This window comes from Chanodichthys erythropterus, chromosome 11, assembly GCF_024489055.1.
Source record: "Chanodichthys erythropterus isolate Z2021 chromosome 11, ASM2448905v1, whole genome shotgun sequence".
NCBI classification, from domain to species: Eukaryota; Metazoa; Chordata; class Actinopteri; order Cypriniformes; family Xenocyprididae; genus Chanodichthys; species Chanodichthys erythropterus.
Genome location: NC_090231.1, coordinates 58,840,627 through 58,859,093, shown reverse-complemented (window position 1 = coordinate 58,859,093; position 18,467 = coordinate 58,840,627). Strand labels below are relative to the sequence as shown.

Below are 18,467 nucleotides of genomic sequence, written 5' to 3'. Positions count from 1 at the left end.
ATTATACACTCCCATACTCCTCTGTGGTGAGATCCAGCTGGAGGATTGAACATCTATGTTATGCTGTGTTGAAGCAAGATGCTTTCTATTTTGAATTTTTTCCATTCTTGAATTTTTCTTGATCAGCCCCAGTAAAATTAGATCCATTGTCCTTTCTATAACCTGACTCCTCCTTGCTATGAAGCGTCAGAGTGCATTGATAAAGGTGTCTGTATCTAAGGATGATGCTACCTCTGTGTGAACAGCTCTGCAGGCCAGACAAGTAAAGATGATACCATAGCGTTTAACTTTAGTCCTTTTACACTTGATCTCAAATGGACCAAAGCAGTCAGCTACACATCTGGTGGTTCATCTGGAAGAACTCTATTTCTGGGTAAGTCTGCCGTAATCTGTTGACCTGTAACACCATGTTGCCTATGGCAAGTTGTACGTCTAGACAAGATTCTTTTTATCAAAGAATTGGCATTGGGAATCCAGCACTTTTGGTGCAATTTAGATAGAATATAGTTGCATCCATTATGACCTGTTTCTTTGTTGATTTCTTGCAGAATCAGATCTGATATTCTGTGATCCTTTGGTAAGATGGCTGGATGTTTGGCTTCTATTGGCATGTATACATGACCAATTCTTCCACCAACACAGAGAATTTTGTCTTGAAGTACTGGACATAGCTTGATTATGTGACTTCCTCCATTAACAGATTCTTGCCTTTGCAGTGCAAAGGTTTCTTTATGAAATTTCCTTTGCTGGCAGTACTTGATGATTGCTAACTTGGCTTGCTGAAGCTCATCAACTGTGAGATTCTTTCCCCAAAGTGTCTGTTTGAGGTTCTCTCTGTGTAAGACTAAGTTTTCTTTTTCTTTTGAAATGGTTTGGAGCTTTTACTCTGAGTAGCAAAGCTACAGCTCTTTTTAAGGATTTCCAAGAAGAAATTGTGTCGTTTTTCTCGTTCTCCATTACTGTTATCAGATTAACAATGACATTTCCTTTCCCAATCTCAGGGTCTGCTGCATTAAGCTCCTTTAAGTTACAAGTATTCTCTGGCCATTGTTAAGCTGGTTTGGTGATGAAGTCACTGTCCAAACCCAGGCTTTGTTCTGCATAAAGGCATCAATGCTTTGGCCTCTTGAGACGCATTCTGCAGTATTTGACTGAGAGCTGAATTGTCACCATTGGGACACTCTGGAAGTTGGCAGTATTGCTGCTATCCTATTGGCCACAAACGTCCGGAATCTTTCTCATTGGCAAGGTACTTAAGCACTGCTATCAGCCCAAAACACTGATTCCTTTAGTGGCAACTGCAACTCCCTTTTTAACATCTGCTCCATATGCACAGCTTCTTTTGCCCTTTCTTTCTGGAAATTGTACCAACGTGGCAGTACTGTTGATAATCCATTTTGTTAATTTGAATCCCCCTGCTTGACATACTATATGGCAGTTAGATCATGGTATAGAGAAATGGCTTGATCAACAGAACTGACAGATTTCAGGCAATCATCAACATAAAAGTTGTGTATTATGGTACTTACTACGACCGCATCAAATTGGTGATCATTGTCATCGGCACATTGTGTCAGGGCATAGTTAGCACATCTTGGTGATGGTGATGATGTGGCACCAAACAGATGTACTTTACTCCTCTAAAGCTTGGCTAAGATCACCATCAGATCATCACAAGAATCTAAACAAGTCAGCATCTTCAGAGGGAACTTTTACCTGGTGGAACATCGATTCCACATCTGCCATAATTGTCACAGGCTCCTGGTGAAATCTCATGATTTCCAACTCCAATTAGAGTACTGGTCAGGTCTGGTCCTTGAAGAAGTTGCTGAATAAGTATAGACAGCATCAGTGATTTTAATGGCTTCTATTTGCTTTGGCGCAATGCTCGCATCCAGTGTAGGCAAATGTCAGCAACTAAGTGACTGAACGGTGGGCGGGGCTTATGGTGCAATGATGTAAAAATATTCGTCGATGTCCATTTTTTGGGTGAACTAACCCTTTAAGCTATGAAACTTGCAGGATGTTTTAATGGAACAAAGACCTCTTATATATCAAAAGATCAAGGAAAATCTGATTTCTCATGACCCCTTTAATCACTAGTCAATCACAGAAAAAATATAATTGCAGAAGTAAAAACAGTCTCTAATTTCAGGGGCATCATTATTGAGTATCGAGGACTCAGTAGAATCCAAGTTTATCCTTCAGAATTTGGAGATCATGCAGGATGGAATCAAATCGTTCTGGATTGGCATGCACCGCAGTCATACGGGTTAGAAACGTACTTAATCCAGACAAACAAAATACTCAAAATGATCTCAGAAGCACCATCTGACCATCTGTGTATGTGTGTGTGTGTGTCACAGGTGAATGGATGTGGATTGATAATACGGTGGTAGATTACACAAACTGGAAACCCCGGATGCCAAATGAAGCTGGTTATTGTGTGGAGGTCCAGTCGAGCACTGGAATGTGGAGTACTACAAACTGCAATGCTTACAGACCTTATATTTGCAAGACTGCAAAAGGTTTGTTATTCAAGCAAATGCAACTTTATTTGTTTATTTTCTCCATTCAGTTTAATAGAATAGGCTACCTTTTGTTAACATGTATAAAAATGTCTTTATATTTCAGTTATACCACCAACAGAGAAACCATCATTACCACGTATGCATCTACATTTCATTAATTCAAATTAATTATAATTAGCGCTGTCAAAGTTTACACCTTAATTCATAACATGAATTAAATATTTAATGCTGTTTCATTTTGCAGTCGCTGTGGTAGAAGATGCTCCTCATGGCTCTGCGGGCATCGCAGTTGGGGTCGTCTTGGTCATAATTGCAGTGGCAGGGCTTGCCACATTTCTGTTTCTAAAGAGAAGCCCCAGGCCTGTGTTTGGAGAGTGTACGTTTGACAACAGACTCTATATCAACTCTGACCTGACACGGCCTCCTGCCACTATTGACACAAAGGGACTTGTCGCCAACATCGAACAGAATGAGCATGCCTAACACACACACACACACACACACACATACACACAGTACTCCAACTGCCTGAAAGTCATTTTGGAGCTGATAATGTTGCACTGACCCAGATAGCACATCTTCAAGAGCACTTCATCTGGAAAGCATCTATTGTTAAACATCTTTTAAAAAGCAGTTTTACATATTTAGAAATATTTTGAACATTACAGTGTTCATCACAAAAATGTAACAAGACATTCTAATCCAACCGAGAAACAATTGAACCCATTAGTTCGCAAAATGATTTGCCAAAATGAAAAAATGAAACACCACTCGTCGGCTGGTCAAAACTGTAAATGCGACGAGAACACAGCCCCAAACATGTATAATGACATTTTACAATTAAATGCAAATGTTTTCATGAAAGTGTATCTATTAAATGTAATCTACAAATCATTAAATATCATTAAATATAAAGTGTGTGTATAATGTGTTCTTTTATTAATTGTGAAAGGCAATTGTTTTATAAGAAAGGTAAATGAAGATCAAACTTGTAAAAAAAAACTATATAATATTGTTATATAACAAAGGGGGCGGGGCCATGTTGGGCTGCTTTAGAGAAGAGGAAGAGTTGTTGTAGTAGAGTGTTGTTGACATGCCGTCATTTTACGCCGGACTGCTTCACAAACGAGGGTCAATTCAACACAAAAGATGAACATGACGGCACATGCTAGTGGATGAGTTGAATCAACTCCACAGCAACTACATCAATTTATCCACTAAGCATTCAGAAACGTCTAAAAGTTGTAACTTCTTCCTGAGTCTCTCCATCAGTGTCGACTCCGGTTTGAACAATGTAAGGCTGAACACTTCCATAGTTTTGGCTGCGTGAGATTCTCCAGCTTTGTTGTTGTTGAGCTGTTAAAGCTCCGCCCTCTTCTGGAAAGGGGGCGGGAGCAGCAGCTCATTTGCATTTAAAGGGACACAAAATAATCTGTGGGGTATTTTGAGCTGAAAATTCACAGACACATTCTGGGGGAACCAGAGACTTATATTACATCTTGTGAGAGTTGCATTATAGGTCCCCTCTCAGCAAATGTAAAAAATAAATACAAATGAATTAATAATGAATAATGAATTAAAAAGATGTATCAAATAGACAAATACATTGTGAGTGACAGTAGTGTAAAACGCAGGTGGAATAGTAACAAAATTTACTGTAATCATGAATGCAGGAGAAATACACATTACAGAGGACAACTGAGATAAAGAACAAATTAAGACAGCTGATAATTAAAAGTAACTGAAAGATTTTATGTTTAACGTATTGGTCTCAGCATTGAAGGAAGGTAGACAGAGGGTCTTTTGTCTTCTGTTGAAGCTGTATTCTATACTATAACTGTGAGGGACTCGACATGAAGGCAAGATGGAATCCAAATGCTGGAAGTTTAATAAATATCAGCAACCAAATCCAATACAACAGGCAGAGACGTAGTCAATAATGTAGGCAGAATAAACAGTGACAAGTAATCAGTCCAAACAGGCAACCATGGCAAAAACAATTTCCAAAAGGCAAAAATCCAATAAAGCAAGCACAATGGTCAGTAACAAAAAGGCAATGAAACAGGCAATGAGACACGGTTGGTAAGGCAGTGAATAACTGGCAATACTTCGCAAATTATCAGTGGAAATGCACCCCTGCGTTCCAATGTCCATACTATCCATCCTAAATAGTATGTGAGATTAAAAAGTGTTAAAAACTACAAAACATGGCGGATATACACGATCGATGCTGAGAGATTTGAGTGACTGATAATCAGTTTAACCTGATAGAAAATATATATTTAATGTTACCCGTGTTATTTTTCATCTGCAAATACCAATGTGGACTTTTATAAAGATCAGAATGGCCATTAACTTTTAAATGCATCATTATGCATTAATATGAGGAGAGTTCTCCACATGAAAGACCCGCGACTGCAGATCAACGTGCTGTATTTCTCTCTGATATGGTAGGAAATTAACTAAATGAAATGTGGAGGATGTAAGATGACTGACAGGGCAATTTACGGTGACTGGATGCAGCAGAGAGAAAAGACGCGATTGTATGACGTGTTAGTGTGTCCCAAAGCTTGTCTACTCTTTTACTACACACTCAAAAGTAAGTACTTTTTGTTCACAGAAAGCGTACATACTTTTAGGGTTAGTATAAGTAGGCGAATTGGAGCTCAGCACATGTCTATTTATACAGGAGTGAAACAGGAAGTAACCAACGAGCAAAAGTTCAAGTTAGTATTCAGGAGAGGGCTCCCTCCAGTGGCTGGATGAATGAGTACCAGCCTCATCCATTACAATGACATCTGGATTTCTTTATGTACCTTTATGTCCTGCTGTTAAATCATGCAATATATTGATCATTCATAGATAGGGAAATATATTTTCTTTCCATAAGGGTTATCTCTGCAAAATAGCAATAGGCTACTATGTACATAATTGAATTTTACAACACTTTATGTTAGTAGCTCTCTTTATAACATTGGGTTTAAGGTCCCTTGACTCTGGACACTGACTCTGTGCAAACCTTTAACTGAATTTTTCCCCACATTTGTAGTTTACAGAGTTATCTTGAACCTTCAGTTAAAACTAACTAACTTATTTAATATGCATTAACATAGCTGAAACCATAACAGGCAAATGTTGGATGACAATAATTAGGAACCACAGTTTCCACAAATCCCTTCACTCGCTTGGGATGTTCTCTTTTATTCTGGATGTCAAGGGCAGTGACTGTAATATTGAGCATATTTTGCATTAGTAAACATGTATTTATACCGATTTCATCAGGCTGTGAAAATTCTTCAAAAAGAACACAAAGACAGGCCTTCTCAGCTGGCATAATTGCATGTCTTGCGTCATCAGAACAGGGTGTTCAACGCACCACCGTTTCTGTTTAAAAAAACGTTTTGTCAGGGCTGAATGTGGCCCAGATTACTGCTATAAATCTTATGAACAGTCAGCATAATACTGCTCCCTAAAATGTATTCTGACTTCAAATAGAATCAAAATTAATGTATTTTAATTAATCCCAAAAAGCAGTATGTGTGCTGTCTTTCTGTTCAGAAATCATAGTACTAAAAAAAGGAATGAAATGGCAGTTGTCGTGATCAGACACTGGTGACACCTGAACCTAATAATTGAGTATTACATGTTCCCATGACAACTGATGGTCAGGAAACAATTGGTAAATGGCAGTTCCTGACACTATAAAAAGTCAATTTTACCATCATTAGTGTGTGCTGGGGTGCAAGTATGTTTTTATGATTTTGTAGTGGTATTGCTGAGGTGGTAAGTTGCTGATTCTAGGCTGGACATGGAGGGTACCGCTATCCGACTCTTAAGGTATGATGTTCAATGTTTGTTTTTTTACTTGTTCTTTAAAGCAAGAAGTGTCTAACAAGTCTTTTTTTATTTCAGTTTTTCTCTGGCACTTCTCAGTCTCTGTGTCCATGGTGATATTGGAAGTGGTAAGGTTTACTCAGGCAAATTCTATAATTCCTGTTTGTTAACATGTCTGGTTTGTTAACATGTGTCTTTTTTTTTTTTTCTTAGTTGCTGGCTTTGTCAAGGTTGGAGGTTATCCTGTATACAATGAGGCTGGTCTCCCCATGCAGGATGTGAAACCACAGAGTTCCTCTAGCTGGTATGGCCGTGAGCATGTATCGGATCCTGTTAGTCTTCAAAGATCTAAGAATATCACTTACAGTGCTGCACAAGTTAAGGGTGTGTATAGCAGTGTAAGCTATAATCCTCAAAATGGCTCTTCTGGTTTTGGACCAATTACTAATTCGTATAAGCCTGGTTCTGACTCTGATGCTAGAAGTCACATTCAAGGATCTCTAATGTCTTCAGCTGGTAATGGCAGTCTTGTACCCATTGCAGTTACCACAGAATCAGAAAGTATGAGCATTGAGTCTCTACCCAAGCCAGCGCAGATCAACTTTCAAACTTTAGGGCAGTCTAGTAGTGAATCTGTGGCATCTAGTAGCCAGCAACTAGTGGAGACCAGCTCCCAGTCCAGTGGCCAATTGGTGAACGTCCGCTACCAGTCTTCAGTGCAGCCCATCGTCAAGCCTCATAAAAGTAGACTTCAAGCTGGTTCCAGGTTATATTCTGGTACCAGGCCAGTGCAGACTTCAAGTTCCACTTTTTTTAAGCCTTTGCAGCAAAGTGAGTCTTCACAACCCAGCTATCAGTTAGGACAAGGCCGCTTTGGTTCTGGACTTGTGCCATTGCTCAGTGGGCAGCAAGTAGAGCAGTCAAGCAATGATTCCACAGTTCAGCCTAATGATGTGCAACTAGCGCAGGCAAGATACCAACCTGTGGCCCTGCTCAGCCTCCAACAATCATCTCAAGCCAGTAGCCAGAACTTGGAACAGGTGGTCTCCCAATCTGTGGACCAGTCCAGTGATCTGCACTTCGCACAAGCCTCTTACCAGTCTGTGTCCAGGCCCAGTGGCCCACAACCAGGACCGGCCCTTTACCCATCTGTGTCCAGGCCCAGTCGCCTGCAGTCAGCACAAGCCTCTTACCAGTCTGTGTCCAGACCCAGTGGCAAACGAGGACAAGCCAGGTACCCATCTGTGGTCCAGCCTAGTGGCCTACAACCAGGACAGGCCCTTTTACAATCCGTTGTCCAGCCCAGTGGCTTGCCGTCAGCAGAAGCCTCTTACCAGTCGGTGTCCAGGCCCAGTGGCCCACAACTAGGACAGGCCCTTTACCCATCTGTGTCCAGGCCCAGTGCTCTGCCATCAGCACAAGCACTTTTCCAGTCTGTTCAGCCCAGTGACCTGCAGTCAACACAAGCCTCTTACCAGTCTGTGGACCAGTCCAGCAGCCAAGCCCAATCCAGCTCACAGTCTGTGGACCAGTCCAGTGCTCTGCAATCAGCACAAGCCTCTTTCCAGTCTGTTGTCCAGCCCAGTGGCTTGCAGTCAGCACAAGCCAGCTACCTATCTGTGGTCCAGCCTAGTGGCCCACAACCAGGACAGGCCCTTTACCCATCTGTATCCAGACCCAGTGGCAAACGAGGACAAGCCAGGTACCCATCTGTGGTCCAGCCCAGTGGCCTACAGTCAGCACAAGCCTCTTACCAGTCTGTGGACCAGTCCAGCAGCCAAGCCCAATCCAGCTCACAGTCTGTGGACCAGTCCAGTGCTCTGCAATCAGCACAAGCCTCTTACCAGTCTGTGTCCAGACCCAGTGGCCCACAACTAGGACAGGCCCTCTTCCAGTCTGTTGTCCAGCCCAGTGGCTTGCAGTCAGCACAAGCCAGCTACCTATCTGTGGTCCAGCCTAGTGGCCCACAACCAGGACAGGCCCTTTACCCATCTGTATCCAGACCCAGTGGCAAACAAGGACAGGCCAGCTACCCATCTGTGGTCCAGCCTAGTGGCCTGCAGTCAGTACAGGCCCTTTACCCATCTGTGTCCAGGCCCAGTGGCCCACAACTAGGACAGGCCCTTTACCCATCTGTATCCAGACCCAGTGGCAAACGAGGACAAGCCAGGTACCCATCTGTGGTCCAGCCCAGTGGCCTACAGTCAGCACAAGCCTCTTACCAGTCTGTGGACCAGTCCAGCAGCCAAGCCCAATCCAGCTCACAGTCTGTGGACCAGTCCAGTGCTCTGCAATCAGCACAAGCCTCTTACCAGTCTGTGTCCAGACCCAGTGGCCCACAACTAGGACAGGCCCTCTTCCAGTCTGTTGTCCAGCCCAGTGGCTTGCAGTCAGCACAAGCCAGCTACCTATCTGTGGTCCAGCCTAGTGGCCCACAACCAGGACAGGCCCTTTACCCATCTGTATCCAGACCCAGTGGCAAACAAGGACAGGCCAGCTACCCATCTGTGGTCCAGCCTAGTGGCCTGCAGTCAGTACAGGCCCTTTACCCATCTGTGTCCAGGCCCAGTGGCCCACAACTAGGACAGGCCCTTTACCCATCTGTATCCAGACCCAGTGGCAAACAAGGACAGGCCAGCTACCCGTCTGTGGTCCAGCCTAGTGGCCTGCAGTCAGTACAGGCCCTTTACCCATCTGTGTCCAGGCCCAGTGGCCCACAACTAGGACAGGCCCTTTACCCATCTGTATCCAGACCCAGTGGCAAACAAGGACAGGCCAGCTACCCATCTGTGGTCCAGCCTAGTGGCCTGCAGTCAGCACAAGCCTCTTACCAGTCTGTGTCCAGACCCAGTGGCCCACAACTAGGACAGGCCAGCTACCCATCTGTGGTCCAGCCTAGTGGCCTGCAGTCAGCACAAGCCTCTTACCAGTCTGTGTCCAGGCCCAGTGGCCCACAACTAGGACAGGCCCTTTACCCATCTGTGTCCAGACCCAGTGGCCCACAACTAGGACAGGCCCTTTACCCATCGGTGTCCAGGCCCAGTGGCAAACAAGGACAGGCCGTCTACCCATCTGTGGTCCAGCCTAGTGGCCTACAACCAGGACCGGCCCTCTTCCAGTCTGTGTCCAGGCCCAGTGGCCCACAACCAGGACAGGCCCTTTACCCATCTGTTGTCCAGCCCAGTGGCTTGCAGTCAGCACAAGCCTCTTACCAGTCTGTGTCCAGAAACAGTGGCCCACAACCAGGACAGGCCCTTTTCCAGTCTGTTGTCCAGCCCAGTGGCTTGCAGTCAGCACAAGCCAGCCACCAGTCTGCGGACCAGTCCAGTGCTCTGCCATCAGCACAAGCCAGCTACCTATCTGTGGTCCAGCCTAGTGGCCTGCAGTCAGTACAGGCCCTTTACCCATCTGTGTCCAGGCCCAGTGGCCCACAACTAGGACAGGCCCTTTACCCATCGGTGTCCAGGCCCAGTGGCAAACAAGGACAGGCCATCTACCCGTCTGTGGTCCAGCCTAGTGGCCTACAACCAGGACAGGCCCTCTTCCAGTCTGTTGTCCAGCCCAGTGGCTTGCCGTCAGCAGAAGCTTCTTACCAGTCTGTGTCCAGGCCCAGTGGCCCACAACTAGGACAGGCCCTTTACCCATCTGTGTCCAGGCCCAGTGGCCCACAACTAGGACAGGCCCTTTACCCATCTGTGTCCAGGCCCAGTGGCCCACAACTAGGACAGGCCCTTTACCCATCTGTGTCCAGGCCCAGTGGCAAACAAGGACAGGCCAGCTACCCATCTGTGGTCCAGCCTAGTGGCCCACAACCAGGACAGGCATTTTTCCAGTCTGTTCAGCCCAGTGACCTGCAGTCAACACAAGCCAGCCACCAGTCTGTGGACCAGTCCAGCAGCCAACACCAAGCCCAATCCAGCTCACAGTCTGTGGACCAGTCCAGTGCTCTGCAATCAGCACAAGCCTCTTTCCAGTCTGTTGTCCAGCCCAGTGGCTTGCAGTCAGCACAAGCCAGCTACCCATCTGTGGTCCAGCCTAGTGGCCCACAACCAGGACAGGCCCTTTACCCATCTGTGTCCAGACCCAGTGGCAAACAAGGACAGGCCAGCTACCTATCTGTGGTCCAGCCTAGTGGCCCACAACTAGGACAGGCCCTTAACCCATCTCTGTCCAGACCCAGTGGCCCACAACTAGGACAGGCCCTTTACCCATCGGTGTCCAGGCCCAGTGGCAAACAAGGACAGGCCAGCTACCCATCTGTGGTCCAGCCTAGTGGCCTACAACCAGGACAGGCCCTCTTCCAGTCTGTTGTCCAGCCCAGTGGCTTGCCGTCAGCAGAAGCTTCTTACCAGTCTGTGTCCAGGCCCAGTGGCCCACAACTAGGACAGGCCCTTTACCCATCGGTGTCCAGGCCCAGTGGCAAACAAGGACAGGCCATCTACCCGTCTGTGGTCCAGCCTAGTGGCCCACAACTAGGACAGGCCCTTTACCCATCGGTGTCCAGGCCCAGTGGCTTGCAGTCAGCACAAGCCAGCCACCAGTCTGTGGACCAGTCCAGCATTCAACACCAAGCCCAATCCAGCTCCCAGACTCCGGACAAGTCCAGAGCTCTGCCAACAGCACAAGCCAGCTACCTATCTGTGGTCCAGCCTAGTGGCCTGCAGTCAGCACAAGCCTCTTACCAGTCTGTGTCCAGACCCAGTGGCCCACAACTAGGACAGGCCCTTTCCCCATCTCTGTCCAGACCCAGTGGCCCACAACCGGGACAGGCCCTTTTCCAGACTGTTGTCCAGCCCAGTGGTCTGCCCTCAGCACAAGCTCATTACTGGTCTGTTCACCAACCAGGACAGGCCAGCTACCAGTCTTTGTCCCAATCCAGTAGCCAGCAGCCAGCACAAATCCACTACCAATCTGTGTCCCTGCAGCCTGGATTCCAGGTCTTTTCTGTGTCAGAGCAGTCAAGTTATGGGTCTCATTCCAGTCTTGGTTCCCAATCTTTAGAGCAACCTAATAATGTACCTCTCTCTTCAAGCTATGAGTCTGTGCAGTCTTTCAAGCCTGGCTTTCAAGATCCAGCACCTCCTCTCTCTCAGACTACTCTCAACAAGCGTTCATCTCAAGGCATACTGAGGTTGTTGCAACAAGTGAAGTCTTAGTTGCTTGCTTTGCTGCTGTTTCTTAATTTGGTGTTTTTGAGAAATAAATATAACTTGTAAAATAGGTTTTTGTTTTGGTGTTTACTGGGAAGTATTTTTGCTGCATTAACATGACTTTTTTTTTTTTTTTTTTTTGGTTGATCTCAAAAAATGGATGATTCTAAATGCAGATGTAAATGGTCTAAAATGTTTTGTATAGGCATTTGACTTGCTTTAGTGTTGTAAATGGCCACTGGCATTTACAAATATTAGTAAAAGCAACAGCGTGAGTCTTATTGGAGGGAAATAACTTTTTAAACTAATACACTGAGTAGGCTACACATTGATATAATGGTTCACTTGTCTGTTCCACATTCTTCCCTTACAGAACAATTTTATATGGGAATATAATGCAATATTACATTATACATTACCATATATGGGGAAATTAGTGCTTTTTTTTTTTAATATATGCATTGGCCATGAGTGGCTACAAAAATATTTAAATGAAGACCAATCGCATTACATAGCTTTATCCTTTTATTGTGTAAATGTATTGCACATGTTCCCATATAAATGTGAAACTTGTACATGCATATATACACTCATGGAATGAGTTACAATCAGTGGTTACAATGGACTTCTAGTTCCCAGCATGCTTTGCTTCTGATTGTTCAAGAGTAAATGTTAAAATGAAGTGCTATTTCATGTGTTTTGCTCAATATTGATATGGGGGGAGATCTGTTAAAAGTTACATTATTTTGGAATTGGTTTTCTGGTATGTGTGAGTTTTTAGGGTAATTGTGCTGAAGAGTAGAGCCTGTGGTTAGGTTGACGATGGGCTGAACAACATAAGACTATAATAACTTTATTTAAAAAGTAACGGCTGTGAACGCTATAGCACAGTGATAGTCTCTTTAGTAGAAACTTTAGTACATGCAGGTGTGCTTTTGTTAACTAACTTGAAAATATGAAAGATTTAAAATGTAAATAATTATAAAATATAAGAAATGTGTTACATAATATATTTTACCAGTTACAGTCCATACAATTGTCTCAATCAGCATCCAACAAGACACAGACCTTTGTCTTAACTTGAACTCTGCGTACAAGTCCATGTTCATCTTGTACTGTTTTGGTAATTCTTCCCATTACCCATGCATTTCTAGGTGCTAATTTTACCTTCATCCATTTTTAATGTCTTTGAAGCTCTGGTAAATATTTTTGAATACATCTCTTCCAAAAGAGGTTGGCAATGTATTGCACCTGCTTCCATCTCTTTCGTGCATCGAGGTCTTCCTTTTGGAAGAGTCCGTGAGGCAAAGCAGAGTTTACCATCATCAGCAGCAAGTGATTAGGTGTGAGAGCTTCTAGATCATTTGGATCATTAGAGGGTTATGGGTCGATTGATCAAGATAGCTTACACTTCACAGAAAAATGTGTGAAGACCCTTCTCATCTAGGTTTTGAACCTGGCATTGAGAACTTTCTTAATGGAACAGATTATACACTCCCATACTCCTCTGTGGTGAGATCCAGCTGGAGGATTGAACATCTATGTTATGCTGTGTTGAAGCAAGATGCTTTCTATTTTGAATTTTTTCCATTCTTGAATTTTTCTTGATCAGCCCCAGTAAAATTAGATCCATTGTCCTTTCTATAACCTGACTCCTCCTTGCTATGAAGCGTCAGAGTGCATTGATAAAGGTGTCTGTATCTAAGGATGATGCTACCTCTGTGTGAACAGCTCTGCAGGCCAGACAAGTAAAGATGATACCATAGCGTTTAACTTTAGTCCTTTTACACTTGATCTCAAATGGACCAAAGCAGTCAGCTACACATCTGGTGGTTCATCTGGAAGAACTCTATTTCTGGGTAAGTCTGCCGTAATCTGTTGACCTGTAACACCATGTTGCCTATGGCAAGTTGTACGTCTAGACAAGATTCTTTTTATCAAAGAATTGGCATTGGGAATCCAGCACTTTTGGTGCAATTTAGATAGAATATAGTTGCATCCATTATGACCTGTTTCTTTGTTGATTTCTTGCAGAATCAGATCTGATATTCTGTGATCCTTTGGTAAGATGGCTGGATGTTTGGCTTCTATTGGCATGTATACATGACCAATTCTTCCACCAACACAGAGAATTTTGTCTTGAAGTACTGGACATAGCTTGATTATGTGACTTCCTCCATTAACAGATTCTTGCCTTTGCAGTGCAAAGGTTTCTTTATGAAATTTCCTTTGCTGGCAGTACTTGATGATTGCTAACTTGGCTTGCTGAAGCTCATCAACTGTGAGATTCTTTCCCCAAAGTGTCTGTTTGAGGTTCTCTCTGTGTAAGACTAAGTTTTCTTTTTCTTTTGAAATGGTTTGGAGCTTTTACTCTGAGTAGCAAAGCTACAGCTCTTTTTAAGGATTTCCAAGAAGAAATTGTGTCGTTTTTCTCGTTCTCCATTACTGTTATCAGATTAACAATGACATTTCCTTTCCCAATCTCAGGGTCTGCTGCATTAAGCTCCTTTAAGTTACAAGTATTCTCTGGCCATTGTTAAGCTGGTTTGGTGATGAAGTCACTGTCCAAACCCAGGCTTTGTTCTGCATAAAGGCATCAATGCTTTGGCCTCTTGAGACGCATTCTGCAGTATTTGACTGAGAGCTGAATTGTCACCATTGGGACACTCTGGAAGTTGGCAGTATTGCTGCTATCCTATTGGCCACAAACGTCCGGAATCTTTCTCATTGGCAAGGTACTTAAGCACTGCTATCAGCCCAAAACACTGATTCCTTTAGTGGCAACTGCAACTCCCTTTTTAACATCTGCTCCATATGCACAGCTTCTTTTGCCCTTTCTTTCTGGAAATTGTACCAACGTGGCAGTACTGTTGATAATCCATTTTGTTAATTTGAATCCCCCTGCTTGACATACTATATGGCAGTTAGATCATGGTATAGAGAAATGGCTTGATCAACAGAACTGACAGATTTCAGGCAGTCATCAACATAAAAGTTGTGTATTATGGAACTTACTACGACCGCATCAAATTGGTGATCATTGTCATCGGCACATTGTGTCAGGGCATAGTTAGCACATCTTGGTGATGGTGATGATGTGGCACCAAACAGATGTACTTTACTCCTCTAAAGCTTGGCTAAGATCACCATCAGATCATCACAAGAATCTAAACAAGTCAGCATCTTCAGAGGGAACTTTTACCTGGTGGAACATCGATTCCACATCTGCCATAATTGTCACAGGCTCCTGGTGAAATCTCATGATTTCCAACTCCAATTAGAGTACTGGTCAGGTCTGGTCCTTGAAGAAGTTGCTGAATAAGTATAGACAGCATCAGTGATTTTAATGGCTTCTATTTGCTTTGGCGCAATGCTCGCATCCAGTGTAGGCAAATGTCAGCAACTAAGTGACTGAACGGTGGGCGGGGCTTATGGTGCAATGATGTAAAAATATTCGTCGATGTCCATTTTTTGGGTGAACTAACCCTTTAAGCTATGAAACTTGCAGGATGTTTTAATGGAACAAAGACCTCTTATATATCAAAAGATCAAGGAAAATCTGATTTCTCATGACCCCTTTAATCACTAGTCAATCACAGAAAAAATATAATTGCAGAAGTAAAAACAGTCTCTAATTTCAGGGGCATCATTATTGAGTATCGAGGACTCAGTAGAATCCAAGTTTATCCTTCAGAATTTGGAGATCATGCAGGATGGAATCAAATCGTTCTGGATTGGCATGCACCGCAGTCATACGGGTTAGAAACGTACTTAATCCAGACAAACAAAATACTCAAAATGATCTCAGAAGCACCATCTGACCATCTGTGTATGTGTGTGTGTGTGTCACAGGTGAATGGATGTGGATTGATAATACGGTGGTAGATTACACAAACTGGAAACCCCGGATGCCAAATGAAGCTGGTTATTGTGTGGAGGTCCAGTCGAGCACTGGAATGTGGAGTACTACAAACTGCAATGCTTACAGACCTTATATTTGCAAGACTGCAAAAGGTTTGTTATCCAAGCAAATGCAACTTTATTTGTTTATTTTCTCCATTCAGTTTAATAGAATAGGCTACCTTTCGTTAACATGTATAAAAATGTCTTTATATTTCAGTTATACCACCAACAGAGAAACCATCATTACCACGTATGCATCTACATTTCATTAATTCAAATTAATTATAATTAGCGCTGTCAAAGTTTACACCTTAATTCATAACATGAATTAAATATTTAATGCTGTTTCATTTTGCAGTCGCTGTGGTAGAAGATGCTCCTCATGGCTCTGCGGGCATCGCAGTTGGGGTCGTCTTGGTCATAATTGCAGTGGCAGGGCTTGCCACATTTCTGTTTCTAAAGAGAAGCCCCAGGCCTGTGTTTGGAGAGTGTACGTTTGACAACAGACTCTATATCAACTCTGACCTGACACGGCCTCCTGCCACTATTGACACAAAGGGACTTGTCGCCAACATCGAACAGAATGAGCATGCCTAACACACACACACACACACACACACATACACACAGTACTCCAACTGCCTGAAAGTCATTTTGGAGCTGATAATGTTGCACTGACCCAGATAGCACATCTTCAAGAGCACTTCATCTGGAAAGCATCTATTGTTAAACATCTTTTAAAAAGCAGTTTTACATATTTAGAAATATTTTGAACATTACAGTGTTCATCACAAAAATGTAACAAGACATTCTAATCCAACCGAGAAACAATTGAACCCATTAGTTCGCAAAATGATTTGCCAAAATGAAAAAATGAAACACCACTCGTCGGCTGGTCAAAACTGTAAATGCGACGAGAACACAGCCCCAAACATGTATAATGACATTTTACAATTAAATGCAAATGTTTTCATGAAAGTGTATCTATTAAATGTAATCTACAAATCATTAAATATCATTAAATATAAAGTGTGTGTATAATGTGTTCTTTTATTAATTGTGAAAGGCAATTGTTTTATAAGAAAGGTAAATGAAGATCAAACTTGTAAAAAAAAACTATATAATATTGTTATATAACAAAGGGGGCGGGGCCATGTTGGGCTGCTTTAGAGAAGAGGAAGAGTTGTTGTAGTAGAGTGTTGTTGACATGCCGTCATTTTACGCCGGACTGCTTCACAAACGAGGGTCAATTCAACACAAAAGATGAACATGACGGCACATGCTAGTGGATGAGTTGAATCAACTCCACAGCAACTACATCAATTTATCCACTAAGCATTCAGAAACGTCTAAAAGTTGTAACTTCTTCCTGAGTCTCTCCATCAGTGTCGACTCCGGTTTGAACAATGTAAGGCTGAACACTTTCCTCATTTTGGCTGCGTGAGATTCTCCAGCTTTGTTGTTGTTGAGCTGTTAAAGCTCCGCCCTCTTCTGGAAAGGGGGCGGGAGCAGCAGCTCATTTGCATTTAAAGGGACACAAAATAATCTGTGGGGTATTTTGAGCTGAAACTTCACAGACACATTCTGGGGGAACCAGAGACTTATATTACATCTTGTGAGAGTTGCATTATAGGTCCCCTCTCAGCAAATGTAAAAAATAAATACAAATGAATTAATAATGAATAATGAATTAAAAAGATGTATCAAATAGACAAATACATTGTGAGTGACAGTAGTGTAAAACGCAGGTGGCTGGAGAGAACGCGCACGACAAAGGAATAGTAACAAAATTTACTGTAATCATGAATGCAGGAGAAATACACATTACAGAGGACAACTGAGATAAAGAACAAATTAAGACAGCTGATAATTAAAAGTAACTGAAAGATTTTATGTTTAACGTATTGGTCTCAGCATTGAAGGAAGGTAGACAGAGGGTCTTTTGTCTTCTGTTGAAGCTGTATTCTATACTATAACTGTGAGGGACTCGACATGAAGGCAAGATGGAATCCAAATGCTGGAAGTTTAATAAATATCAGCAACCAAATCCAATACAACAGGCAGAGACGTAGTCAATAATGTAGGCAGAATAAACAGTGACAAGTAATCAGTCCAAACAGGCAACCATGGCAAAAACAATTTCCAAAAGGCAAAAATCCAATAAAGCAAGCACAATGGTCAGTAACAAAAAGGCAATGAAACAGGCAATGAGACACGGTTGGTAAGGCAGTGAATAACTGGCAATACTTCGCAAATTATCAGTGGAAATGCACCCCTGCGTTCCAATGTCCATACTATCCATCCTAAATAGTATGTGAGATTAAAAAGTGTTAAAAACTACAAAACATGGCGGATATACACGATCGATGCTGAGAGATTTGAGTGACTGATAATCAGTTTAACCTGATAGAAAATATATATTTAATGTTACCCGTGTTATTTTTCATCTGCAAATACCAATGTGGACTTTTATAAAGATCCGAATGGCCATTAACTTTTAAATGCATCATTATGCATTAATATGAGGGGAGTTCTCCACATGAAAGACCCGCGACTGCAGATCAACGTGCTGTATTTCTCTCTGATACGGTAGGAAATTAACTAAATGAAATGTGGAGGATGTAAGATGACTGACAGGGCAATTTACGGTGACTGGATGCAGCAGAGAGAAAAGACGCGATTGTATGACGTGTTAGTGTGTCCCAAAGCTTGTCTACTCTTTTACTACACACTCAAAAGTAAGTACTTTTTGTTCACAGAAAGCGTACATACTTTTAGGGTTAGTATAAGTAGGCGAATTGGAGCTCAGCACATGTCTATTTATACAGGAGTGAAACAGGAAGTAACCAACGAGCAAAAGTTCAAGTTAGTATTCAGGAGAGGGCTCCCTCCAGTGGCTGGATGAATGAGTACCAGCCTCATCCATTACAATGACATCTGGATTTCTTTATGTACCTTTATGTCCTGCTGTTAAATCATGCAATATATTGATCATTCATAGATAGGGAAATATATTTTCTTTCCATAAGGGTTATCTCTGCAAAATAGC

The 18,467-nt window shown here is 42.9% G+C and overlaps 2 protein-coding genes across 2 annotated transcripts; both read left to right on the top strand.

Moving 5' to 3' along the window:
- The first annotated feature begins 2,159 nt into the window (after positions 1 to 2,159).
- LOC137031003 (macrophage mannose receptor 1-like) lies at positions 2,160 to 3,414 on the top strand. Its single transcript, XM_067401577.1, has 4 exons — positions 2,160 to 2,272; positions 2,367 to 2,528; positions 2,635 to 2,667; positions 2,776 to 3,414. Exons 1-4 carry the CDS (start codon positions 2,221 to 2,223, stop codon positions 3,012 to 3,014), a joined length of 486 nt encoding a protein of 161 aa, XP_067257678.1. The 5' UTR covers positions 2,160 to 2,220; the 3' UTR covers positions 3,015 to 3,414.
- An 11,746-nt stretch (positions 3,415 to 15,160) lies between these two features.
- LOC137031002 (macrophage mannose receptor 1-like) lies at positions 15,161 to 16,415 on the top strand. Its single transcript, XM_067401575.1, has 4 exons — positions 15,161 to 15,273; positions 15,368 to 15,529; positions 15,636 to 15,668; positions 15,777 to 16,415. The coding sequence occupies exons 1-4, from the start codon at positions 15,222 to 15,224 to the stop codon at positions 16,013 to 16,015; spliced, it is 486 nt and encodes a 161-aa protein (XP_067257676.1). The 5' UTR covers positions 15,161 to 15,221; the 3' UTR covers positions 16,016 to 16,415.
- Positions 16,416 to 18,467: the final 2,052 nt, after the last annotated feature.

Bases quoted from the DNA above. Each gene is read 5' to 3' on its own strand.
- LOC137031003 (XM_067401577.1), top strand. From the start codon at position 2,221: ATGCAGGATGGAATCAAATCGTTCTGGATTGGCATGCACCGCAGTCAT. The intron at 2,273-2,366 runs GTTAGAAACGTA...TGTGTGTCACAG, and splicing joins CATGCACCGCAGTCATACGG to GTGAATGGATGTGGATTGAT. The intron at 2,668-2,775 runs GTATGCATCTAC...TTCATTTTGCAG, and splicing joins AGAGAAACCATCATTACCAC to TCGCTGTGGTAGAAGATGCT.
- LOC137031002 (XM_067401575.1), top strand. From the start codon at position 15,222: ATGCAGGATGGAATCAAATCGTTCTGGATTGGCATGCACCGCAGTCAT. The intron at 15,274-15,367 runs GTTAGAAACGTA...TGTGTGTCACAG, and splicing joins CATGCACCGCAGTCATACGG to GTGAATGGATGTGGATTGAT. The intron at 15,530-15,635 runs GTTTGTTATCCA...TTTATATTTCAG, and splicing joins TATTTGCAAGACTGCAAAAG to TTATACCACCAACAGAGAAA.